This window comes from Strix uralensis, chromosome 30 (genome assembly GCF_047716275.1).
Source record: "Strix uralensis isolate ZFMK-TIS-50842 chromosome 30, bStrUra1, whole genome shotgun sequence".
NCBI classification, from domain to species: Eukaryota; Metazoa; Chordata; class Aves; order Strigiformes; family Strigidae; genus Strix; species Strix uralensis.
In genome coordinates this window covers 4,216,919-4,242,855 of record NC_134001.1, presented here as the reverse complement: position 1 = coordinate 4,242,855, position 25,937 = coordinate 4,216,919, and the positions used below count along the sequence as shown (strand labels likewise).

At 55.8% G+C, this 25,937-nt stretch overlaps 3 protein-coding genes across 3 annotated transcripts in view; 2 read left to right on the top strand and 1 right to left on the bottom strand.

Moving 5' to 3' along the window:
- Nucleotides 1-781, bottom strand: part of LOC141935962 (E3 ubiquitin-protein ligase HUWE1-like) — a 65,613-nt gene extending 64,832 nt beyond the window's left edge. Inside the window, exon 1 of the mRNA XM_074852650.1 lies at nt 449-781. The gene's annotated coding sequence lies outside the window, so the exon portion shown is untranslated. The remainder of the gene's footprint in view (nt 1-448) is intronic.
- A 2,798-nt stretch (nt 782-3,579) lies between these two features.
- LOC141935938 (uncharacterized) lies at nt 3,580-6,497 on the top strand. The gene is given in 6 exon segments (XM_074852620.1): nt 3,580-3,677; nt 4,026-4,099; nt 4,513-4,558; nt 5,930-6,000; nt 6,003-6,099; nt 6,101-6,497. Coding segments are annotated over 6 exon segments (783 nt in total).
- A 578-nt stretch (nt 6,498-7,075) lies between these two features.
- On the top strand, nt 7,076-25,732 carry LOC141935964 (transcription elongation factor SPT5-like). The gene is made up of 10 exons (XM_074852652.1): nt 7,076-7,272; nt 8,070-8,250; nt 9,807-9,875; nt 10,353-10,480; nt 18,412-18,604; nt 20,000-21,330; nt 22,209-24,212; nt 24,791-24,994; nt 25,098-25,193; nt 25,408-25,732. Exons 7-10 carry the CDS (start codon nt 24,186-24,188, stop codon nt 25,546-25,548), a joined length of 468 nt encoding a protein of 155 aa, XP_074708753.1. The 5' UTR covers nt 7,076-7,272; nt 8,070-8,250; nt 9,807-9,875; nt 10,353-10,480; nt 18,412-18,604; nt 20,000-21,330; nt 22,209-24,185; the 3' UTR covers nt 25,549-25,732.
- Nucleotides 25,733-25,937: the final 205 nt, after the last annotated feature.

Here is a 25,937-nt window from a genome sequence, read left to right as displayed (position 1 = left end):
TAGTCTCCAACGAAGCACTGACGTTGTGAGACAACCGTTACCAGGGGAGAGGGACACCTAAGCAGCATGTGCGTTCTGTCTTTTTACCCAACAGTTTAACTCAGTTTAACAAAGGTGATTTCTGTTTTAGCCGCACTATACAAATATCTAACCGTACACACTGCTAAGTTTTCTCAGAAACGGTAGATTCAGATGTTTGAGACGCTCCAGGTGAGCAGATGCTGCAATGCAGCGCCGGACCGGCAGGCGAGGGAAAACGCAAACCCTCCCCCGGGGCCCGGCGCAAGCCCCCGGGCCGAGCCTGACGCTTCCAGCGGCCGCGCCGCCGGCAGCCCCGCGGCACCTGCCCGGGGCGGGGAAGGGGGGGGCGGACGCGACCCCCGCCGGGGCCACGGCGGGACGACCCGGCCGAAGGGCCGGCGGGGGGGGCGGGGGGCGCGGCACCCACCTTTCACCACCCTGTCCGCCGTCGACGACTCAGGATCAACGGCCTCACGCTCCGACGTGGCCGGCGGCCGGGAAGGCGGCGGGGCCCCCCCCGCTCGGGCAGGGCAGGCGCGGGCTGAGGCGGCAGCCGCCGCTGCGGTCGGGGTTCCGGCTCCTCCGCCGCGGCCGAAGCTGCCGCGTCCCGCCGCCGCTCGCGGGCTCGGCCGGGCTCTGCCGCTCGGTGCCTTCCTCCTTCGCCGTCCTCCTGCCCGCCCGGTTCGCCACTGCTCAGTCACGCTCCGGGCCGCTTCGGACGGCGGCTCTTCCCCCGCCCCGCGGGGTCTCCGCCCTCACGCGCACCGACACCAGCCCGCGGCGCTGCTCACGCTCCGCGGCGCGGCACCCCCCGGCTCCCGCCCCCCCGCGCCGCCATTGGCTGCCGCCAGCTGCCAATCGCTCCAGGTAGCCCCGCCCGGGGCGCCGCCTGCGCCCGCCCGCGCCGTGGGGAGCGGCGGGGCCGCAGCGCGGGCGCTTCCCCGCGGGGCCGCGGCTCGGCGGGCGCGGAGGGGCCGCGGGGCCGCAGGCGGAGCGGGGGAGCCCGCGAGGGGCCGCGGGGGCGGCCGCCACTTGTCACTCGCTCACTGCGTGCCGGGCCCGCCCGCGCTGGTGCGGGGCGGGGGGGCGCGGGCAGCCGCCGAGCCCCGGCGGCTCCAGCCGCCGACCCCGAGGGGGTGCTTGCCCCAAGGGGGTGCCTGCCCCCGGGGAGCGTCCCCGGCGCGGTCCCACGCGGGCACAGGCACAGCCGGGGCCGGCCTGCGCGAAAGTGAAACTGCTGGAGCGACGTCCTTCAGTATGGGGGTTTGCTCCGAAAGGGCCCGAACCAGGGAATTTCTGATTCAGACTAAACTGTGACGCAGGAAAGTTTGGCTCGTGGTTGTTTCCCAAGGGCTCCTCAACTGTTCTCCCTCGGCCTCTTTGTCTGTCCAGGCAAAAGTAAAACGCTCCCTCTAGGACTCACTGGTAGCGGCCTTCAGTGGGCGCTTGGGCAAACTGTGATAAGGGGCAACTGAACCAAAGGACCCAGAGATACCATCTAGGGAGGGTGAGCTCGCGGAGTTAGGAAGAAGACACCTGGACTTCACCTCCCAGAGCATGCTCTGGAAAGAGCGGACACCGTGAAGAAGACCACGTACTTCTTCCCTCCACCACCAAAGACCCTCACCCTATTTTCACTACGCATGCTCGGACTATGTAAATAAATTCTGGGAACTCATTATCATAAGACACCCCTTTCCAGGAAATCTAATGGATATGTATGATTTGTGTGTATGTAACCTCATGTCCCTTGCTAGTTCAGGGGAGCCCTTATGGTGCAGAATCCCCAGGGCGACCCCATCGCTGCTAATAAAGAATTCCTGCTGAACAGTTCGATTGCATTCTGACTGTTGAGTGAATTTCTTCATCTCAGCTAATCCATCCCTCCGGGACGAGACTCTCCGTTACAGATAAAACTAAAAATACATCCGTCGCCCCAAGCGTGCCCCTCGCCCGGCGCACCTGGCGCAGGGCAACTTGCCGAAGGGGCTGGCGCGGGTTGCAGGGCTTGGCCTTGCTGCTGGGGCCCGTCCAGTCCCGCCGGCTCCGCAAACTGCCCGGCGAGGACAAACGCAATGGCCGAACGCGGGGTGTGAAGTGTTCGTCGTCCCCGGTTGGAAGACCACAACTCTTACTTCATGTCTTCTGGGGCACTGGAAAGTAATTTACATCTGTGACAGTGGCCCCCATGGCTCCAGACAACATAAATGTTGTCTACGGCTTGTTTATACACGTAGGTGTTCAGGAGGAGCTATTCCTGACTGATTTCCAGAATAAGGCTGAGCTGTTCTGGCTTAGTTTAACACTGTGAGTTTTAACCAAAGAGGAAAATAGGGCTCACCTATTCTGGAAGAGGGATGTTTGCAGAGTGGTTGTTGAATAGCTTCTGCGTAGATGAGCCAAGAATCACCAGACACCTAACCCGGCTGCCCATGTCCCTCCAGGGCGATGTACAAGCTGCTTGCTTAGCAGATACTATTGCTTAGAAAGCCACAAAGAGTCTGGGCAGAAGAAACCCTACATCTTCATGTTCACTGCCGGGAAGCGCTGCTTGGTGGCACTCGGTGCTTGGACACAGGAGAAGCAGCATGTTAGGAAAGCAGGATGGCCAGTCAGTTCAGGTATGGCCAACACCTGGTGGGCCACAACTTCAGGAGACGCAGAGGACCAGTTTGGATCCGTTCTTCTGTGACTGCGGGCTGATGGCATGAGTCATCTGGATTCTTCTTGATAGGCTGCAGTAACGGAGACGCCGGGTCCCTCCAGCTTACACTTGCTCCCCCGTTAGTCACAGGACAAGACTTCAGCTCTGATTTCTTAACAAGAAAGTATGATTATTGTTGCTGCTATATAAGGACATTCAGTGTCACAACTCCTGCATGTTTTATTAATTCTGAAAGCTATCGACAACTGTTTTTTAAACAGTTTTCCTTTGCTTCTAAGTTTTCAATGATGCCATCCAGGCTAGGTAAAGTTCCTTCATTTTATCTTCTGGAGGGTCTTGATTACGCATCTGTTGAATGCATTTAGTCTTCCTTTCCAAGGTAGAATCCCCATTTCAGGTAATTTCTTCTAAAGAATGGTTTTCAGGCAAGCTGTCGTAAGACAAAGGAGAGTACCACTGCCAAATACCACGTATCGTACCACTTCTGCAAGGTGTGATACAGCCAAGATTCAGATCACAAGTATAAGACTTCATGACTACTCCGTCATGGTGTGGTGCAATCCTAACCCCACGACTTGTTTCGGGAGCATTTGCAAAAGCCTCATCTTTGCTGTGAGGGAGGGAAAGGAAGACAGAGAAATCACCGAACATCGTCTTTATTCTCCCATAATGGTGACAGACTAGAAAAATTCTGTATTTCAGATCTATGTTAGTAGTAAAGGTTGTATAACTATTCCTTATTACTGAAATCTGTCCTTTCCCCCCCAGCTACACAGGTGGTCCTTCAGTTTTTTCTCACAAAGATCTCCTTCACCATGCATAGATGGATTTCTTTTTCATGGGAGCAGAGTCCTATTAGATTCCTTCTTCTCATTTAACAGTAGGAGGAGAACATGAAGGTCACATCTTTGAATGGAAAGAACACAGTCCGTGGGTTCTGGGAAAATTCTGAAACACTTGACCTCTTGCACCGCCAGTCCCTAGTAGCATCGTTAGTCATTTCATCCCCTAGTAGACTAGAAGCCCAGCATGATACACTGGAGGCTCTGATCTTCTGAAGAGCAGTCACTTCTGATCGCAGATTTCAGAGACAACATCTGTGAGAGCTGGGGGAGAGAGAACTTTTTCAAGTCTGCAGTAAGTCAGTCCCCACCTCTTTGCCTCAGACGAGCGATTCTTTTCCATTTTAGCTGAGACATGACGATTCTTTTAAGCACACAGCAGCTTCAGAAAGCAGCAGCATCCAGCTAGAGTGGAAGGAGGAATAAATGCCCATACAATGAGAAAGCCAGAGTTTCGTAAAGACATACAGACTAATGGATTCCAAACTTTGTCATAGGTCCCATGAAAAATTAGCAATTGAGTTGCCTGGACTTCATTTCAGCAGCAAGATGAAGATTGTCTTCTACAAATGTAACCATATGTTGCACACCGACTCAACCAATTAAGATACTCTTTTACACTCTTGATTGTAAGAGAGAGAGTTTAAAATTTTAATCATTATTATTAGAGAAAAACTGTTCTAGCTACAAGGAGTCTGTCCTTCACGCATTAGCTTTTAGCCCCTGGAAGTTCTGGCTGCACATGTAACAAATGCCAGTTTGACAGTATCTTGGAAGTAAAGGGGAGTTAGAGAGTGCTCTTGGGCATTAAGAAGGCTGCATAGAAAATATGTGCAACGAGGTTAGCTGGATATTGGTGCTGCCTTAACTGATTATTTTCCTGATTTTTCTTTTAAGACAGACTTGTAATTGTTTGTTTACTTCCCTTCAGTATAAAAATTAATGGGGATTCTTAACATCTGTGTATCTAAGGCTATTGCCTAGGCCATAATCTCTATAACACAGTTATCTACAAGATTAAAACCACTACGTACTAGTCTATGTTGACAGTGCGTCTTCAGGAGATGCTCCACAGTGGAATCAATGTTCTGTTACAGCCCACACACACAGCACTGACTACAAGCACCTAAAACTTCCAAAACAACTACGTTTGTCTACACCTGACCAAAAAAGAGGCAGTGAGGCTGTGCAGGGCAGAAATCAGGAGGTCTAAAGCCCAGCTGGAAATTACCCTGGCTTCAGCAATCAAGGACAACAAGAAATGTTTCTATGTCAGTAGCAAAAGAAAGACCAGGGAGAGTCTCCATCCCCTGCCAGACGCATGAGGAAACGTGGTAACCAGTGATGAGGAGAAGGCTGAGGTGCTTAATGCCTTCTTTGCCTCAGTCTTTTAATAGCAAGAGCAGTTGTACTGAGGGAATCCAGCCTCCTCAGGCAGAGGACAGAGACTGGGAGAACGACCCCCCTGCAATCCAGGAGGAGACAGTCAGTGACCTGCTGCATCACACAGACACACACAAGTCTGTGGGACCGGATGGGATACACCCGAGGGTGCTGAAGGAGCTGGCTGGGGTGCTCGCCAAGCCGCTTTCCATCATTTCCCAGCAGTCCTGGCTGAGCGGGGAGGTCCCGACAGATTGGAAACTGGCCAATGTGATGCCCAGAGATAAGAAGGGTCGGAAGGATGATCCGGGAAATTACAGGCCTGTCAGCTTGACGTCGGTGCCTGGGAAGCTGATGGAGCAGCTCATCCTCAGTACCATCACACAACACATGCGGGACAACCAGATGGTCAGACCCAGTCAGCGGGTTTAGGAAAGGCAGGTCCTGCCTGACAAACCTGATCTCCTTCTACAAAAGGGCGACCTGCTCATTGGATGAGGGAAAGGCTGTGGGTGTTGTCTACCTCAACTTCAGTGAGGCCTTTGACACCGTTTCCCACAGCATTCTCCTGGCGAAACTGGCTGCTCGAGGCTTGGATGGGCACACGCTTCGCTGGGTAAAAAACTGGCCAATGGCCGGGCCCAGAGAGTTGTGGGGAACGGAGTTAAATCCGGTTGGCGGCTGGTCACGAGTGGTGTCCCCCAGGGCTGGGTTTTGGGGCCACTCCTGTTTAACATCTTTATTGATGGTCTGGACGAGGGGATCGAGTGTCCCCTCAGTCAGTTTGCAGATGACACCCAGTTGGGTGGGAGTGTTGATCTCTCGAGGGTAGGGAGGCTCTGCAGAGAGACCTGGCCAGGCTGGAGCGATGGGCTGAGCCCAATGGGAGGAGTTTCAATAAGGCCAAATGCCGGGTGCTGCACTTGGGCCACAACAACCCCCAGCAGCGCTACAGGCTTGGGGAGGAGTGGCTGGAGAGCTGCCAGTCAGAGAGGGACCTGGGGGTGTTGATTGACAGCCGGCTGAACAGGAGCCAGCACTGTGCCCAGGTGGCCAAGAGGGCCAATGGCATCCTGGCTTGTATCAGAAATAGTGTGGCCAGCAGGGACAGGGAAGTGATCTTGCCCCTGTACTCGGCACTGGTGAGGCCGCACCTCGATTACTGTGTTCAGTTTTGGGCCCCTCACTCCAAAAAGGCCATTGAATTACTTGAGCGTGTCCAGAGAAGGGCAACGGAGCTGGTGCAGGGTCTGGAGCACAGGTCTGATGGGGAGCGGCTGAGGGAACTGGGGGGGTTTAGTCTGGAGAAGAGGAGGCTGAGGGGAGACCTCATGGCCCTCTACAACTCCCTGAAAGGAGGGTGCAAAGAGCTGGGGATGAGCCTCTTTAACCAAGTAATGAGTGATAGGACAAGAGGGAATGGCCTCAAGTTGCGCCAGGGAAGGTTTAGACTAGATATTAGGAAGCATTTCTTTACAGAACGGGTAGTCAGGCATTGGAATGGGCTGCCCAGGGAGGTGGTGGAGTCCCCATCCCTGGAGGGGTTGAAGAGTCAGGTTGACCCAGCGCTGAGGGATCTGGTGTAGTTGGGAACTGTCAATGTTAGGCTGATGGTTGGACTAGATGATCTTCAAGGTCTTTTCCAACCTAGAAGATTCTGTGATTCTGTGATTCTGTGAACTTGTGCGGGACCGAAGGCAGCGCTGTGAAGCTGCAGCACAAACCCTCAGTCACTCTGCGCCCACAGCGTCCGTGGAGCTGAGTTTGGACTCGGAGCTGCTGATGCTGCGTGTCCCTGGCGGTGTCGTTCCCGTGGAGCTTTTCTTGGGAGAAAAAGTCCCCAGCACTTGGGAGAGGCCCCGGCCTGGCCGCTCTCCAGCAGGGCCCTGCAGATCCAGCGTCGCAGTAGCCGGCGGTGTGCAGGGGGCACTGGCTGGGCTGGTGTGGGGGTCTATCGCAGGGTACCCCAGCTGAGGAGGAGCCGTTTGCTTTCCTGTGCTGTGAACACACAGATCCCTTGTTTTGTCACCTGCGCTTGGTGATTCTTGAGGAAACTCTCCATGGGCTGGAAAGCGAGACAGGGGGAAATTTTGAGTTCATTGTTGTTGTTCTTCACTGTTCCACCTGGGGTTTATAGCACTTTCTTTCCTGTTTTTCAGTGGTGGCTTGGATGTGGTGGTGGTGGTGTTGTTCGTGATGTTGATTTTGTTCCCCACCCCGCTCCCTTCCAGGAGAAACCCCTCCAGGCTGTCCCTCTGTGCCGCAGGCCGTGGCACCGCGCAAGGATGCGATGAGCAACCAGGGCCCCGTTCCTTTTGGAGAACCACGTGGCCTGTACAGCTGTGTTTGGGACGAGGAGAGGTGAGGAGGGAAGGGGCGACTTCTTTCAGGCCAGCTGTGCTTTTCTGAGGAGTCCCAGCCCTCGCTCTGCGTGCAGAGCTGGGGCTTGGTTGCGCGTTCGCCAGCCCCTTCTCTCTTGCCCTGCGCTCCCCCGTGACGTCCCCGCGGGAGCTGCTCTGTGAGTTTCCCTGGTCCGCGGTGGGTGTTGGCACGTGTCACCTGAGCGTAAAGCTGGAGAGGGGCGGTTTAGGTCCAGACTTACCCTGGAGAGCTGGGGAGCGAACCCTGTGTTGCTCCTTTCCCTGCCGGGAGGCTGCAGCTGTATTTCCGCGGGGCTGCCTTGGTAGGACGTGGTGCTGAGCCTGGGCACAGCCCTGCCCTGTGCTGACTCGGCCCGGGAGCCACCGCGAGCGGCAGCATCGGGTTTAGGGGCGCAGGTTGCCCAACGTAGCCCCCAGCAACTGGATTCCAGTTCCAGGAGGTGAAAAATGTCAGTAACTGCTGATGTCTGAGTGTCCCCAAGGAACTGGAGGCCCTCGGCTTATGGTGCTGGTTGCTGCGCTGAAAACAGGCTGCCAGTCAGGTGGGTGGCATTTGGTAGCCACTTAACATGGAAGGTGCTGTTCAGAGAGATCCTATCCGCTGGTTTAATGGCATCTAAAAAGACGTGCTCGTGTTTATGTAACAGTAGCATATTGAAAAAATAAAATGTCATGAGTTTGCCGTTTTGATAAGGAGATGGACAAGGATCTTTACAAGCTTGGTCTAACGTGTAGCTAATCCTACTTGTGCTGTCTTCCTCCACCTTCTCTGAACAGGGCTGAGAGCACTTCTGGAAGTTTCCCTCTTTTTCCTGCCGTCACTTCTGTGAGGCAGTGGAAATTCTCACCTTCCCCAGCTTCCCCCAGCACTCGCCACACCGCAGAGGAGATGAAGGTCGCAGTGCTCGGCGTGGCCCTGCTCTTCCCCATCCTGCTGTGCGCCGCGGGAGATGCTCAGGTGAGTCCCCAGTGCCACAGGGAGGGGCTCAGGGCTGGGGATGGGTCTTGGCTGCAGGACATCAGCTCCTGCAGAACGGAATCGCAGTGGGGAGCACGAAGCCCCTTGCCTTGGCCTCTCCCTTTCCCAAGCAAGGGGCTCCTGCAGGCTCCCCTGCTCCCCCAGCCCTGGGCAGTGCAGTTTTCTCCCCTCCACAATTGTGTCTCTTCCCCCACTTCCCCCACAATTAATGTTCTTCTGCCTGGAGCCCGAGTTCCTCACTGAATGGTCAGACCTGTGTCCTCCCTGGAAGGGCCCCAACCAGTTTCTTGTCCCAGTGCTCCCCCCTCCATCCCTTTTGTGCATCTCCGGGCCATCCTTTTGGTCCCCTCACACATCTCATCCCTGGGATCTCCTCCATGTCCCATCTAGGGTACCCAAATTCCCTCCCTTTGATCCCTCCAAAGCCTTTCATTTTGTCTTTCCCCTCAGTCCTTTGCCTTTCATCCTGTCCACAGTGGTGGTGTCCCCAGATCCCCTTCCTTGAACCCCCACTCCCAATCCCTCTCCCAATCCCCTCATTTTTGGCCTCTGCAGTCTTCTTCCTTCTGTCCCCACCAACCACCGCATTTGAAGTCCCCGTGTCCCCTCCACTTGGATCTCTTTACCCCCCGCTTCCATCTGACGCAGTCCTGGCCCTTCAACATCCCCAGCCCAGGCCCTTGGGGTCCACTAATTCACCCCAGTGCCCCGTCTTTGGCTGCCCCCATCCGCACCCCATCCTGTTTGGAGGCCCTGAATTCCCCAGGCTCTCCTTGTCCCCATCCCCACCCCTGGTCCCTGCATGGACAGCTCTGCCAGGTGACACTTGGAGGAATGGGGCTGGGGGGTGCAGAAGGGATGTTCCTGCTCAGAGCAGGGGGAAGCCACAGGCCTGCAGGGACTGCAGACACCTGTGCCCCAGCCCCAGCCCCAGCAGGGTCCAATCCAGAGCACCCTTTGCTCTTCTTCCCCAGGCATTATTAGAAGCAAGTGGAGGTGCTTGCCTGGGGGTCGGTAGTGGGGTGGACTTGGAGGGCACCCAGTGTGGGGGACTGGAGGGCACACTGGTCCTCCCATCCCTTGCTGGGACTGGGGACATCCCAGTGACCAGTGAGGTCTCGTGGTCTCTCTCCAGGGGGGAATCAGTGTCGGGCGAGTGAAGAGGGCTGGGCTGGGTACCACGGGTTCTGCTGGCCCCAGACCCTCCCCTCCCATGGCCACGACACTCCAGGGCATCCCAGTGTGACCCATTACACCCCAGTGTTTTCCCAGGGAGGCCCCCTTCCCCGGGGTCCCCATTGCATTCCCATCCATCGCATTACACCCCAGTACACCCCAGGATGCCCCAGTACACAGCCACGCACCCAGGTGGGCCCCTTCCCCAGGACCCCCACTCCTTTCTGTGCAGCACCCCACTAACTCACATATGCCATTTGTCCCAGAAGCCCCTTCCCCAAGGTCCCCACTGCTGTCTCCTGCCCTCCAGTAGCTCCCAGTGCACGCGGGCGTGTCCCTAACCCTCCCTTTCTCCCCAGTCCCTGATGGGTGACGAGCTGGTGGAAGCTGCAGACCAGAAACGCCTGACTGCCGCTGTTGATGTCCAGGTGAGCAGCATCAGGGTGTCTCTACCCCCATAAAGGGTCCCGGGGGATCCCTGAGCCCTCAGGGGTGGGCAGACCTTGGGTGTGGGAGAGGGATGCAGAGGGGACTGTCCCTGCCCCGTGTCCCCCATCAGGGTGAGCTGGACAGAGCTGTCCCCGTGCCTTCCCACGTGCTCCGTGGTGCTCTGCAGCCCCGGAGGGTCACTGTTCAGGCCAGGCAGGGGCTCTGGTGCCATCCAGACCCCGGGATCACCGTGAGGGCTGGGCAGGGCTCTGGGAGATGTAGGGGCATCCCGGGGCAACGACACCCTGGGCCAGGGGCTCTGGGTGCCTCATCGGTCTCAGGAGAGCCAAGTCCTATCTTGAGGGCTCCAATTCCCTTCTCCTTCCCCAGGTCTCTGCAGAGAGAGATGGTGGGGACAAGTCCCGTCCCGTGTCCCAGCAGACACTGGGGGTGACATTTTGAGCTCTGTCTTTCAGGACTGGAGCTGGTGGTGACACCCTTGTTCTGTTCCCCTGCAGCGGCATGAGGAGATGATCAGCCCTGGCTGATCCCCGGGAGCCCTGGGCCGTTTCCCTCTAACGATCAATAAGCCCCTTCAGCAAAGGTACGCTCTGCGGCCGGGTGCGTGTGCGTGTCCTCGTCCCCTCTCCTCTGCGGGCGCCCGGGTCCTCTCTGGCTGCCCCTCGGCGATGAGCAGAGTGGCTGAGGGAGGCCGGGGGGAGTCTGTAGAGGAGATCCCCGTCCCACCCGCCGTGTGCCCCAGGCAAGGGCAGATTAGGGCAAACTGGGGTGTCCTGGTGAGGGGCAGCCGGTGCCAGCCCTCGGGGCACCCCGTGTTCTGGAGGCACAGCAGGAAACAGCTTCTTGTTGGGCTCCAGCGAGCACTGTCCCCCAAAGAGCACAGTTTGGTGTCGGGCAGGACAGGCAGCGCGGACCTGCTCTGGGAGGGGTGGTGGTTCCCTGTTCATCTTTCTTACAGGCCCCCTTTAAGTTTTGCAGAACTGCAGTAAGGTGTCCTTGGAGCCTTCTCTCCTCCAGACTGAACTCTCTCAGCCTGTCCTCACAGGGCAGATGTTCCAGCCTTTGGATCATTTTTGTGGCCTCCTTGGGACCCGCTCGAGCGGTCCGTGTCCTTCTTAGGCTGGGGGCCCCAGAGCTGGACCCAGCACTGCAGGGGGGGCTCACCAGAGTGGAATAGAGGGGCAGAATCCCTTCCCTCGACAGGTTGGCCACACTTCTCTTGATGCAGCCCAGGGCACGGTTGGCTTTCTGGGCTGCAAGGGCACATTGTTGACTCATGTTCAACTTCTCATCCCCCAGTACCCCTGCGTCCTCTGCAGCTGATAGCAGGGGTTGCCTTGACCCAGGTGCAGGACCTTGCCCTTGGCCTTGTTGAACCTCACGAGGTTCACATGGGCACGATTCTCCAGCTTGTCCAGGTCCCTCTGGATGGCATCCCGTCCCTCGGGAGTGTCAACCACACCACTCAGCTGGGTGTCATCTGCAAACGTGCCGAGGGTGCACTCGGTCCCACTGTCCATGTCATTGAGGAGGATATTAAGCAGTACTGGTCCCAGTATGGACCCCAAATAGCCCATCAAATCCAGATGTCTGCAATTTTGAGGGAAGGATGTTGTGGGAGACCGTGTCAAAGGCCTTACAGAAGCCCAGCTAGATGACATCCATAGCTCTTCCCTTGTCCATGATGTAGTCACCCCATCCTAGAAGGCCACGAGGATGGTCAGGCAGGACTTGCCCTTGGTGAAGCCACGCTGACTGTCTCGAATCACCTCCCTGTCCTCCATGTGCCTCCGCACAGCTTCGAGGAGGATCTGTTCCGTGATCCTCCCAGGCACAGAGGTGAGGCTGACAGGTCAGTAGTTCCCAGGGTCCTCCTTTCTACCCTTTTTAAAAATGGGTGCAGTGGTTCCCTTTTTCCAGGCAGGGGGGACTTCCCCTGACTGCCATGACTTTTCAAATATCCCGGAGAGTGGCTTGGAAACAACATCAGCCAGTTCCCTCAGGACTCTGGGATGGAGCTCATCAGGTCCCACAGACTTATGTATGTTCAGTTCCCCAGAGGGTCCTGAACCTGATCTTCTCCCACAGCGGGAGGGACTTTGCTCCCCCAGTCCCTGCCTTGCAGTGCATCCACTCGAGAGGTGTGGGAAGAGAGGTTGCAGTGAAGTCTGAGACAGAAAAGTTGTTGAGTACCTCAGCCTTCTCCTTGTCCACTGTTACTAGTTTGTCGGTCTTGCTCATCAGGGGGATGCACTTTCTCTGACCTTCCTTTTCAGGTTGATGTACCTGTAGAAGCTCTTCTTATGCTTTGCATCCCTTCCCAAGTTCCTCTCAAGCCACCTCTTGGTTTTCCTGACCCCATCCCTACTACATGAGTAGCTGCTCTACTCATCCCAGGGTACCTGTCCCTGCTGCCACTGCCTGTGCATTTCCTTCTTGCCCTTCTTTGACCAGCAGGTCTCCACTCAGCCATGCGTGTTTCTTGCCTTCCTTTCCTGATTCTTACACCTTGGGATCAATAGAGGTTATTCTTCCCCTCGTAGGACTGGTCAGTTCTCCTTGTAAAACTTGAGAAGTTTCTGTTGGCCAAATCCCAGAGATTCTCAAAGGCCTCCTGGACTGAAGCTCCATTCTGCGAGCTGTTAATGTTTGTGTGCAGGTGGCTCACCCTGGTTGTGGTGAGACATCAACACCAGATCACAGGATAAGAAACTGCAGGACACCACAGCTAATAAAAGGAGTTGCTGGTTTTGGACTGAGCAAGGCAGGAATCAACACGAGAACCCTCTTAGAAACACTCTCGGAGGGCACGAAGCAAGCAAAGCCAGGGGCAGTGGGGAAAGAGCAGAGTTGGGCTGTTTGTAGGGAGTGTATGAGGGTGATCAAAATAAAGAACTTGGGAGGGAAAAGAAGGAAAAAGAAAACCAAAGGTTAAGCTCAGATAGGATGAAACTTGCATCAGAGGTTCCCTGCCGAGCAGCCCTGCGTCAGTGACTTCAAGGGGACAAAAAAGTCAGTATTGATCGCTCCAAACTTATGCCTGCTGGCTTCCATGGGCATGGGGAACATGAGTGCTCTCCCCGTCATCATCAAGGGAAGAGCTGTGGTGGAAGGAAATGCACCGTCACCCATCCTGGAAGGGACCTCAGGAGGTCTGTAGGCCAAGCACAACCACTGTCAGTGGAGAAAGGAGAAACGAGGTTTGGGCTGTTTGTATGCTGGGCTGTGGCAGTGGCAAACAGCCCTAGATAGACACACGTCCGGTAGTGATCTCTCCAGGAGCTGAGCTTAGACTCTCCAGCTGTCCAGGAGCTGGCCCTGGGATCCCCTCATCCCTCCAGTACTCCCAACCTCCCTGCCACACACACACCCCAAGGTCTCTCTCCGGCACAGTCACAGAACCACTGAGGCTGGAAGGCAGCCAGCTTCCACCTTCCCTGGGCTGCCTCTTCATGCTTGAATTTTGTCAGGAGCTTCTTCCTCATCCACACCAGCCTCCTGCCATGTTGCTTCACTTCCTGCATGTCTGGGTGTGCTGTTCTGGAGCTGGCAGAGGAGATCCTTGACCATCCAACAGCTCTCCCCTCTTCCTTCAGTGTTGTATCCCATGGGATTCTTCCGGGCAGGTTCCTCAGCAGGCCAGAGCCTGCTCTCCTGAAGTCCCGCTCTTTGCCTTGTTCCTTTCTCTCGGGAGCCTCAACTCTACTTTCTCACCCCTGATTGTTACATCCCTGACCAGCTCCTCCTTGTTCCTAAGTATGATTTCCTGCAGGACACCTCCCCTCGCTGCCTCCTCAGTCACCCTTGTCAGGAGGATGTTGTCACTGAACTCTAGAAACCTCCTGGATGACTTTCACTTTGCTGTGTTGCCCCTTCAGCAAATATGGGGATAGTTTATGTCCGCCATGAGGACCAGGGCTTCTTCCAGTTGAATGAAGAAGGTCTATCTACTTCCTCCATCGGGGAGTCTGTACCAGACATCTGCCCACCACAGTGTTGCCCGTGACCCTTCAGCTCTCAGCTGGTTCATCCTCCATCCCCAGGCAGAGCTCCACACGTTCCTGCTGCTCTCCCCCATGAAGGGCAACTTCCCCTCCAGGCCCAGCCTCATGGCCTTAGCAGTACCAGCCCCTCAAGAGCCAGAGTTTCTCTAGCAGGGGGTATTTGTAGTACCCTTCAACTCCTCACGTTGTTCTCTTCTGAGAGACCCCCCCAATCAAGATGAGCCAGCTACACACAAACATTAAAAGCTGACCAAATGGATCTTCAGTCCAAGGAGACCTTGAGAAAACCTGGGGTTCAGCAAATGGAAGTCACTTGAAATTTTGCAAGGAATAGTGGTCGGTCCTGCACAGGCAGGGGGCAAATAGCCCCGTACATCTGGGGCCTGCCCGGCTGAGCAGCGACTCTGAGGAGAAGGGCCTGGGCACTACAAGGGATGCCCTACGAGCCAGGAGAGGATGGACATGGGGAAAAAGGGCAGCTGCCTACGGGGCTGCATTTGGAGGAGCGGGGGCCACCCCGACACCCTGAATTCCCATCCCCCTCCCCTCAGCACTGGTGTGGCCCCACACACATGGGTGCATCCCAGGGTGTGGCTCCCCAGTTTGGAGAAGTAGGGGGGGACCTGGAGAGTGTTGAGTGAAGCTCTGCCAAGGTGGGGTTTGGGACCTAGTGCCCATGTCCTGTGGGGGGGGGGCAAGGGACCTGGAGTTCTTTGGCCAGTGGTGTGGAGGCTCCAGGCACTATAGGAGTAGCCTGAGAGTGGCTGAGGGGGGATTTCAGAGCTGATGGAGCTTTTCTGTGTAGTGAGAAAGCATGAGTGAGCATGAGAAAGAACTAATGCCACTACGTGCAGCTGGGGAGGCCCAGGTTGGACACAAAACCTGTCACTCGAAGGGCAGTGCTGTGGTGTAACAAGTCACCCAGAGGGAGACTGGAGCAGCCCCAGGCTTTGTGTTTCCAGGAGCAGCCAGGGAGGATGGAGAGATCTCAGTAAAGGAAGGGAGATGCTGCGGTGAGAGCAAGGCGTGGTAGCCGGGTGGATGTCTACAGCCTGTGGAGAAAGAGGTGCAGGTGTGGGACACGGTGGGACAGCCTGTGGTGGAGACGACAGAGGGATGAAGAACCCCCAGGGCTGGGTTTTGGGGCCACTCCTGTTTAACATCTTTATCGATGGTCTGGACGAGGGGATCGAGTGCCCCCTCAGTCAGTTTGCAGATGACACCCAGTTGGGTGGGAGTGTTGATCTCTCGAGGGTAGGGAGGCTCTGCAGAGGGATTTGGACAGGCTGGAGCGATGGGCTAAGGCCAACTGTATGAGTTTCAATAAGGCCAAATGCCAGGTGCTGCACTTGGGCCACAACAACCCCCAGCAGGGCTACAGGCTTGGGGAGGAGTGGCTGGAGAGCTGCCAGTCAGAGAGGGACCTGGAGGGCTGATTGATGGATAATGAGCCAGTGGTGTGCCCACGTGGCCAAAAAGGCCAATGGCATCATCCTGGCTTGTATCAGCCATAGCATGGCCAGCAGGGACAGGGAAGGGATCTCACCCCTGTGCTCGGCACTGGTGAGGCCGCCCCTCGATGACCGGGTTCAGTTTTGGGGGTCCTCACCCCAAAAAGGCCATTGAGGTGCTGGAATGTGGCCAGAGAAGAACGAAACTAGTGAAGGATCCAGAGAACAAGTCTTAGGAGGAGCAGCTGAGGGAACTGGGGGGGTTTAGTCTGGAGAAGAGGAGGCTGAGGGGAGACCTCCTGGCCCTCTGCAACTCCCTGAAAGGAGGGTGCAGAGAAGGGGGGATGAGTCTCTTGAGCCAAGGAACCAGCACCAGGACAAGAGGGAATGGCCTCAAGCTACGCCAGGGCAGGGTCAGACTGGCTCTTAGGAAGCATTTCTTTACAGAACGGGTCCTCAGGCATTGGAATGGGCTGCCCAGGGAGGTGGTGGAGTCCCCATCCCTGGAGGGGTTGAAGAGTAAAGTTGACTTAGCGCTGAGGGATCTGGTGGAGTTGGGAACTGTCAGTGTTAGGTCAGTGGTTGGACTGGAGGAGCTTCAAGGTCTTTTCCAACCTGGATGATTCTGTGATTCTGTGACTCAGTGAAGGCTAAGTTGTCATAACTCTAGAAATGGTAACTAGGTGAGATGTCACAAGAGGAAGAGGAGGCATCTTCAGTCTTCACCCTGAAGACCCCCTCCAAGACCACCAGGAGCCCCTGCGCAGGCGCAACAGAGAGAGACTTGGGGTGGGATTTGTGTTAATGACTTCTCAGAACTAACTGTAATATCTCTCCCTATTCTCAGAATTATAATGAATATGTAGACGCTTTACACTATAGAAGGGAGCCGCTTCTCGCTCCAAGGTGTGCACGCTTGGGGAGGAGCGATCCCCCGTGCACCCAGCGCTGCAGTAAAGAATGCCTGCTTTCTAACACTCTGATTCTGACTCTTAGAGAGTTCTTCCTTGACCGGCTTTTTAGTATCACCCCAACGGAGCGGACAACAAGTCTCCAAGTCCAAACATTTATGAACTACCCACAATGTACTAACTGAACACACGATAGTTGGCTAGGTACATAGCGAGTTGTGGCAAGCAATACAATATGCCTTGCATGTCTTAATGGGAAAGGGAAAAGAGGGAGACAGAGGGAATGGGGAAATACAGATCACCCATCCGGGTTCCTGCGCTGATCCCGCCGGCAAGGGTTCCAGAAGGCACAGGAGGCAGCCGTCTTCTTCGCTTCCCTGCACTCTCCAGGGCCCCCCCTTCCTTCCCCCCCTTGATTTATACCCACTTTCCTTGGGTCCGTCCCCCAGGTCGACCCACACACCTACGTATCCCATGTGTGGGAGGGGTAAGGTGTTTCATGGGATGATGTAATTAGCATGATCATGTTAGCCCTCGTTAGCATATTGAGGGGTGCTAACTTTAATATGCATTTCGTGGATAATGAAGCAAAGGTCATTCACGGGACAGATGGCCCTTGAAATTTGGCCGGGTGCCCCAGAGCAGAGCCGTCCTGTCTCCACAGGGCTCCCTCCTCCAGCTGCATCTTGTGTTGTTGGAGCAGCCTTATCAGCTTCAGCCTCCACAGAATGCACCCTGTGACTCATAGTTTTGTCTTGCGAGTGTTTGAGGCATTTCTTTGATCAGCCTCAACTTTTGCTTTCTCAGGCTGTTTTTCTTAGTTTCTCGCAGGCCTGGTTTCTCGTCTCTCACAACCTGTCACCTCTGCCTGGAGTTTTCTGCTCTAACAGCCCCTGGGGAGGCTTTGTCAGGAATGGTCCTCACTGGGACCCATTAACACTCCAAGGAACTTTGGAGTTTGCATCTGACTTGGACTTCTTGAGAGGCTCTTCAACTTCCTATTGCTGCCTGGGGTTCATGGACTCAGCCCCAAACCCACCTGAGGGGTCCTTAAAATGCCTTGGGCTGGTCCTCTGCTGCGGAGCTGGGCCGGGCTCCTGGGCCAGAGGGAGCTGAGGGCAAGTGGTCAGCGCTGCAGAGAGCCAGCTCTGCCCAGGAGCAGCTCCTCTGCCAAGCGCAGCAGGGCTGGAGGCACTGCCTGCAGGCACCGAGGGCAGAGGAGTGGGGCAGAGAGAGGGGAAAGGCAGACGGGCGTGGGAGGGTGAGGAGAGCTCGAAGGAGGAGAAATCTTCACAGTACTTAACCCAGTAAGTGTCCTCTTGTTTTGCTGGGCGGGCAGTGGGAGATGGGAATTTATTTCTCCTTTCTGGAACAGACACTAAGACCCCAGGTCTCGTTAGTACTTGTCTGAGCCTCTCCTGAGCCCCTGCACACACAGAGATGCCCCTGGGCAGGGCCCTGCTGCCGGGAGGGGTCTGCAGGGCCAAGCTGAGCACACAGCGGGTGGGATGGGGGCTGTGAGCACTGACAGGGAGCAGACCTGGGGACAGAGAAGCAGCTCCTGGCTGTGACAGCTCCAGGCAGCAGAGACGTGGGCAGAGAGTAAGAGGGAGCTGCTGCTGGAAAGACCTCGGGAGGAGGAGTTCAGGCACCTCCCTGCCATCCCCTGCAGTGCAGACACCTACTCCAGAGGAACCCCCTGGTCTCCTCTCCCACCCAGCAGAGCCCAACCCTCTGTCCCTGTCCTGCCTCCTCACAGCAGCCCTGTGGCATTTCTCCATATTTCCCCTTCGGCCTCTGCTCCCCGTGCTGGTATCACCGGACTTTCTGGGATGGGGTGGGGTTCAGCCGTGAGCAATCCCTATGGGCACTGCCATGCAGATGTTTCCATGGGAGTAAAATGTCCATGTGCCCTCGCACTCTGCAGGCTCAGGGTGATACAAATGAGCCAGTTCACTCATCAGGACAACCCATCTTTTTGACATTTGACTCTTTCCCAGTGGGATCCTGCTGGGCTGCAGCCTGTCCTCCAGAAGGGCACAGCTCTCCCAGGGCACCTCTGTGTTCTCCAGCAGCTTCATGAGAAACCGAATAGACAGAAATGAGAAATCTGTCCTAACTTAGTGATGTCTTTTCCTCTGTGAACAGGCCCCCATGCCAAGAGTGAACAAATGTCCAACGGCAGCTCCATCACTGAGTTCCTCCTCCTGACACTCACAGTCAGACGGGAGCTGCAGCTCTGGCACTTCTGGCTCTTCCTGGGCATCCCCCTGGCTGCCCTCCTGGGCAACGGCCTCATCATCACCGCCATCGCCTGCGACCACCGCCTGCACACCCCCATGTACTTCTTCCTCCTCAACCTCTCCCTCCTCCACCTGGGCTCCAGCTCCACCCCTCTCCCCAAAGCCATGACCAATTCCCTCTGGGACAACAGGGGCATCTCCTGCTCAGGATGTGCTGCCCAGGCCTTTCTCTTTCTCTTCTTAGTCACAGCAGAGTTTTGTCTCCTCACCATCATGTGCTACGACTGCTACGTTGCCGTCTGCAAACCCCTGCACTATGGGACCCTCCTGGGCAGCAGAGCTTGTGTCCACATGGCAGCAGCTGCCTGGGGCACTGGGTTGCTCAATTCTCTTCTGCACACTGCCAACACATTTTCATCATCGTTCTACCAAGGCAAAACCCTAGAGCATTTCTTCTGTGAAATCCCCCAGATCCTCAAGCTCTCCCGCTCACGCTCCTACCTCAGGGAAGTTGGGCTTATCATGGTTACTGCCTGTTTATTTCTTGGATGGTTTGTTTTCGTTGTGGTGTCCTATGTGCAGATCTTCAGGGCCATGCTGAGGATCCCCTCTGGGAGAGGCTGGGAGGAGCCAGCAGGCAAAGGGACACAGGACTGGAGAGGGGTTCGGGACACACTTGGGAAGAACTCACGGGGTGGATCTGGCACAGCCCCCCTGTGAGCCATGGTCCTGCCCAGAGCCGTCCCTGGCTGCTGAGCGCTCGGGAATGGTGGGAGAGGGCTCAGCAGCAGGGATCCCCGTCCAGCAGGTTCTGCTCCCCCCCCCAGCAGCACGGCCAGGGCAGAGTCACCCCACGGCCCCGGGGCACCCCAGCCCTCTGGCTCTGCAGGGCAGCACCGCCAGAGCAGGGCCCTGCGGGGAGCACGGGTGGGCCCCAGGAATGGCCGGCCAGCCCAGCCCCTGCCCTCTCGCCTGGGGAAAGGCTCTCTGGAGAGCAGGGGTGGCTCTGGAGAAGAGCGAGGGAGCGTTTCTGTGCCTGCAGGGAGGAACCCGTGACAAAGAGAAATCCTAGAATCCTATCCTAGAATGGTTTGGATTGGAAGGGTCTTTCCTGTGTCTGAAGTCAGCTCTTCAGAAGCCTCTCTGGACAGACAGACTTCCCATGGGTCTCACAGTGTCGGGGAAGGCAGCTGGTCTGCGACAACCTGATTGAAGAGGAGTTTGACCTCGACAACATTCCGGTGTACCCTTGAGAAAGGGAAGCTTTGCTTCAGTAAAATAACTTTCAGAGATGCAGACTACGCAGCAGGATGAAGTAACCAGGGAGAAAACTGATAAAAGTTATCCAATGAGAATGTTGGGAACAACTTTTTGACCAATTATATTGTGACACGCTGGCCCCTGAAATATATAAAAATGCCTGCTTTCAGTAATAAAAAAACTAGTCGCTTATTCACCCGTGTGTGTGTGTGTCGCTTTGTCCGTCTGTACAGCGACATCTGGTGGCCCCGACGCGCGACGACGACGTGCAACGAGGCCGAGACGGCGACTTGGCAAGGACGTGATTCGGGATTCGCGACTTCGCCGAAGTGGGCTGCAGGACGGCGTGAGCGGAGACGGAGCCCGGCGGAGCTGAGAGCAGTGGGAACCTGCGTGGTCCGGACCTGAACTTGGACACCTGATAAGGTGAGCCACCGGGAACGGGACTGTAGCCATGGGACAGCATTTAACGAAAGAAGAGGAAACACCACTGTCCCCATGGAAAGCATTGCTTCAACGGAAGGGTGGTGAGACTAGTGAATACGGGCTCAGGCGAATGCTCGTTTGGAGCAAAATGCACGGATTTGAAGCAACAGCTGCCACGGCGTTTAGTGTATCAGCGTGGCAGGCAGCAGGGCAAAACTTATGGGGTGCAATTTCTTGTATTCTTGCCATTGGCAAGAGATAATGCTAACGAGGACTGCCAAAAAATGATTGAAGCCATGCCTGGAGACCCCTCTGTGCCTGATACGGTCGCTGCCTGCTCTGAAGTTGGCACTGTGGAGCATCAAGTGGCTGCACTACTACGGCCATGAAGGCTAAATCCGCTCCCAAGTGCTTTGGATGTGGACCGGGGGGACGTGTTAAAGCAGATTGCCCTGCCAGACAAGAAAATCCAAGAAACTCTGCCAGCAATTCCGCAGGAGTAACCTGCAGCCGCTGGGGAAAAATAGGGCGCTTTGCCAAACAATGTTGGTGCAGATTTCCTGCCAGCGGACAGCCTCTCCAGGGGAACGGGAAGGCGAGCGCGAGGGGGCACGCGACGGTAAAAAATCCCTCCTGCACGTCAGGGGCTCGGCACCTCTCTGTGAGCGGCTCCCGGCCGGAGCTGTCGGGGCAGCAGGACTGGGTGTCTGCACTGCCGACACAGCCACCATTTCACCGACAGACATCGTTAAAGTACCGCTGGGTGCTGAAGGACCTACAGGGCGAGGGCTGAGTGCTTGATTGACTGGGAGCTCTGGCAGCACCTTGAGTGGACTAATTGTGCACGTGGGAATTACCGATGATTATACTGGGCACGTTTGTGCTGGGATTTCTACTCCCTGCCCGCCCGTAACCATTCCCCAGGAACTCGAATTGCTCAGCTCGTACCATTTTTGAGCTGTGTTCCCCAAACCGAACGTCGGGAGCGACATGACGGAGGATTTGGCTGCACGGGACCCCGCAGGTCTGGTCACAGACTGTCTCATCCCGGAGAGCGCGGACGGGCTGTGTCCTATCCAGCAGAGGGCACTCGCCGACAGCAGTAAAACTGACGGGACTTCTGGACACAGGAGCCGAGGTAACTTGTATCTCAGTGCTCGTGGCCACCCACCTGGCCAGTTGTAAATACGGGAATGGGAGTGGTAGGACGGGGAGGGTCAACACAAGCAGGGGCAGCAGCTGCGCCTGTTCTGGTCCCCGAGCCTGAGGGCCAAGCCCTGTGTGACGACAGCCCCCCTGAACCTACGGGGAGGGACTGTTTGTCACAACGGGGAGCGAAGGTTACTACGGATTTCTGACAGGGGCCACTGTGCTGCAGGGTGTAAAACAACCCACCCTTGCATTGACCTGGTTAAGAAATAACCCCGTGGGGGTGGATCAGTGGCCCCTGCCAATTGAGGAATTAAAGGCCCTGCAGGAGTTGGTGATGAACAGCTAGCTGCTGGACATAGTGAGCCTTCTGCCAGCCCATGGAGTACTCCAGTGTCTGTAATTAGAAAGAAATCAGGAAAATGGCGATTTTTGCATGACCTACGGCAAATAAATGCTGTTATGGCCACAGTGGGGGCCCTGCAACCGGGCCTACCCTCACCTGCCATGATTCCTATGGCTTGGGAAATCATTGTGATGGATTTAAGGGACTGCTTCTTTACTATCCCATTGGCATCCCAAGATAAAGAAAAATTTGCATTCTCTGTGCCTTCTCGAAATCATACAGAGCCTTCGAAAAGGTACCATTGGGAAGGTTTGCCACAAGGCATGAAAAATTTGCCAACAATTTGTCAATGGTTTGTAGCCCAGGCTTTGTCACCTGTGAGAGAAAAGTTCCCTCCTGGCTATTGCTGCCATTATATGGATGACATCCTGTTAGCAGCAACAGCAAGGAGCAGTTGAACAGCATGGAGCATTTAGCCAGAGTCCTTGCAACAACAGGGATTGGTTATTGCCCCTGAAAAGGTGCAAAAGGCAGAACTGTGGAAATATCTGGGAATGACAGTGACAAGCAAGCAGGTTATGCCCCAACCTGTGAAACTCGACCTTGAAATCAAAACTCTCCATGATGTACAGAAACTGATGGGATCCTTAAATTGGATAAGGCCCTGTCCTGGACTTACCAGTTCTCAATTACAGCCATTACTGGAGCTACTAAAACATTCTAATGATCCAGCAGAACCCAGAATACTAAACAAGGAAGCCTTAAGTGTCATTCATATGGAGGAACAATCTACACACGGGAGATTTGTCTCTCGAATAGATCTGTCTCAGGTAGTACAATTCTCTGTACTAACTGACAAAACTGTACCATTTGGGGCTCCAGTACAACGGAACCCTGAATGGGATGACCCATTGCATAGTCTAGAGTGGATGTTTCTGTCCTTCCAGCCACGAAAAACTGCTCCCGGACTGTCTGAGTTTATTGCTGACATAATCATAAAAGCCAGAAAGCGATGTTTAGAACTCACGGGGCGTGATCCGGCTACGGTTGTTTTACCTGTGCAAAGTTGGTATTTCGAATGGTGCCTGGCAAATAATTACGAGCTGCAGGCAGCCATGGCAGGTTTTCAGGGACAGATATCATATCACCTGCCAGCACACCCCTGCTGAAATTTGCTCGGGAAGTACCATTTGGTCAGAAACGTTTAAGCCACCCAGAAGCAGTGAAAGGCCTCACTGTTTTTACAGATGGCTCAGGAAAAGCAGGTAAAGCCAATCTATCGCAATGCAACAGCCTGGTGTGCCTCTACCACTCCGAAGGTCTCTCAGTCAGTTGGTGTTCCCGTTGCTCTACCCCCTGCATATTCTTGATACGTGGGGACAGAGCGTGGGGAGGACGGCCCTCAAAACTTAATGGTGGCCCACGTAGCCTTGGTCGTCTTACTGTGCTAACACCTGGTATTACAGTGAGACACAAAGAATTGCGACATGAAAGGAATATGCATCGATTTGCTGAGAACTGTGATGACAGAGTAACATTGTGGAATCCTGGTCAAATTATCGCATCCTCCCTTTTTGCACCAGGAGTCGCTGCTGCGGCTGCACTAAAGAAATGGACTGGCTGGGGTGTTGGCTGAGGAAGCAGGACAGGGCTGCACCACTGGCCCTCAGTGGGTTACTAACTGGTGCAGATACGTCAGACACGCGGCTTTGCAGAACTGAGCTGCCGTAGATTCCTTGCTTTTAGCACAAGGACGTGGGTGCGAAGATTTTGAAGGAATGTGTTGTATGAATTTATCGGATCATTCTGAGTCGATCCATAAAAGCACACAGCAGCTAAAAGAAGGAGTAAAACATTTACAGGTGGATGATAATCTAGATTGGTTAACCAAAACGTTCAAAAGCTGGGGACTGTCCGGATGATTAATATCTGTGGTCAGGACTTTGGGACTAATTATCTTGATAGTTGTGGTTGTGGTACTGATGTTGCCTTGCTTTGGCACTTTCTTGCAAAGGGCCCTGCAAAAAACTGCTCATGCAATATTTTTACACAAATACAAAAAGGGGGAATTGTTGGGGAAGGCAGCTGGTCTGCCGACAACCTGACTGAAGAGGAGTTTGACCTTGACAACATTACAGTGTATCACTGAGAAAGGGAAGCTTTGCTTCAAGAAAGTAACTTCAGGGAGCTGCAGAATACGCAGCAGCATGAAGTAACCAGGGAGAAAACTGACACAGGTTATCCAATGAGAACGTTGGAAGCAACTTTTTGACCAATTATATTGTGACACTCTGACCCCTGAAATATATAAAAATGCATGCTTTTAGTAAAAAAAAAAACAAAACTAGCCGCTTATTCACCCGTGTGAGCGCGTGCGTCAGTTTGTCTGTCTATACCGACACTCCACCTCCACCCGTGGCTGCCCGCTGGTGACGGCCGGCTCTGCTTTGGGCACACTGAGCTCAGGGACCAGCTCTACGGCACCGCTGGGGTCGGTGATGAGCACGAGGAGGACACGGACGCTGGTAAATCCCCCTCGCGCGCCGGCGTCCCCCTCCTCATCCTCTCCTGCTGCGCTCACCGGGCCGGGGGCCGCTGGCAGCTCCTTGGAGGGCGTCAGGATAGGGATGCTCTGGGTGAGGGTGCGGGAGATGGGACCTGGCACCCACCACACTCATGCGTCCACCTGTAGGGACCCCCAAGTATCCGGCATCCCCAGCGCCGCATTCACAGGGCCCCCCCCCGAGCATCCCCCATCCCTGTCCTGCATCCACAGGGCCCCCCCGAGCATCCCCCATCCCTGTCCTGCATCCACAGCCCCCCCCCCCCCAAGCTTCCCCCTCAAACTCCCCTCATAGCCCCCCTAAAATCCCTACAACTCCCAAACCCACCTCGTAGCCCCCTACTCCCCCCTAAACTCCATACAACCCCCCAACCCTTCTCCTAGCCACGCTACAACTCCCAAACTCCCCTCGTAGCCCCTCTACACCCCTCTGAACTCCCTACAACCCCCCCAAACCCTCTCATAGCCCCACTATGACCCCCAACACCCCACCTTGTGGCCCCCCAACACCCCCCAACACCACCCTCTCTCTCTCCCCAGGCCAGCACCAGCCCCAGACCAGTGGACTACAGCTGCAGGACCCCTGGGGCCCCCTCTCTGGGGGGGTACAACCCCCACACCCCCGGCTCGGGGATCGAGCAGAGCTCCAGTGACTGGGTGACCACCAACATCCAGGTGAAGGTCTGTGACACCTACCCTGACAGTCAGGTGGCAGGACAGACCGGCGTCATCCACAGCGTCATGGTGAGACACCCCCCCTACCCCAGAGGGGTGGTTTTGGGGCAGGGAGGGGGTAGCGCACATGGTGATGCTGATTTCCCCACCCCCCCTTTTTTTGTTTTTGTAGGACAGGATGTGCATCCTCTACCTGAAGGACATCTGCTACATGGTGAGCATCCCCAGCGAGCACCTGGAGCCCGTCACCCCCACCAGAAGGAACAAGGTAGGGCCCCACCCCAGGCCCCTCCTTTATCCTGGGCCCCCCAACACTCCCCCCACCACCGCATGCTCCTTTGGGGACCTTCTAGATCCCCTCAGGTGCTACCCCAGCCCCTCTGGGACCTCCCCACAACCCCTCTGGGACCCTCCCAGCAACCTTGGGTCCCCCCACCAGCCCCCTCAAGGCCCACTCTCCTCCCATTTGCCCCCCACCTCAGATCAAGGTGATCCTGGGGGAGGACCGTGAGGCTACCGGGATCCTGCTCTACACCGACAGGGAGAAGGGGTTCGTCCGCATGGATTCAGGGGACGTCAAGATCTTCAACCTCTGCTTCCTCGGCAAACTGATGAAGGCTTGAGGGGGGCCCCCCCGTGCCCCCCGCCCCACTGCTGCCCCCTATTTTCTTTGTGTCCCCCTATTTTCTTTCTACACACCTGTTTTTTTCCCCCCGTTTCTTCCTACACACCCGGTATTTTCCCCCTGGTCAGTGTTGCTGGTTGTAACAAGGTTTAGTTGTCAAATAAACGCCTGTGGGTGCAGCACCCCCTCTTCTGTGCTGCCTTCTGGGGGGGGCCTGTAAAGCTTCGGGGGGGGGGGGGGGGGGGGGGGGGCGGGGGGGGGGTTGAACCAGGGCCCCGCTCCGGGGCGGGGGGCGTGAAGCGGCTTCAGCGCTAACCGCGCACATGCTGCACCCTTACAGCCCGCCTCCGCTTCCGCTCCTCCTCTCATTGGCTGTCCCGCCGACGG

Excerpts from the sequence above, each read along its gene's own strand:
- LOC141935964 (XM_074852652.1), top strand. The coding sequence starts at position 24,186 with ATGAGCACGAGGAGGACACGGACGCTG. Across the intron at positions 24,213-24,790 it reads CGAGGAGGACACGGACGCTG|GCCAGCACCAGCCCCAGACC; the intron begins GTAAATCCCCCT and ends CTCTCTCCCCAG. Across the intron at positions 25,194-25,407 it reads CCCCCACCAGAAGGAACAAG|ATCAAGGTGATCCTGGGGGA; the intron begins GTAGGGCCCCAC and ends CCCCCACCTCAG.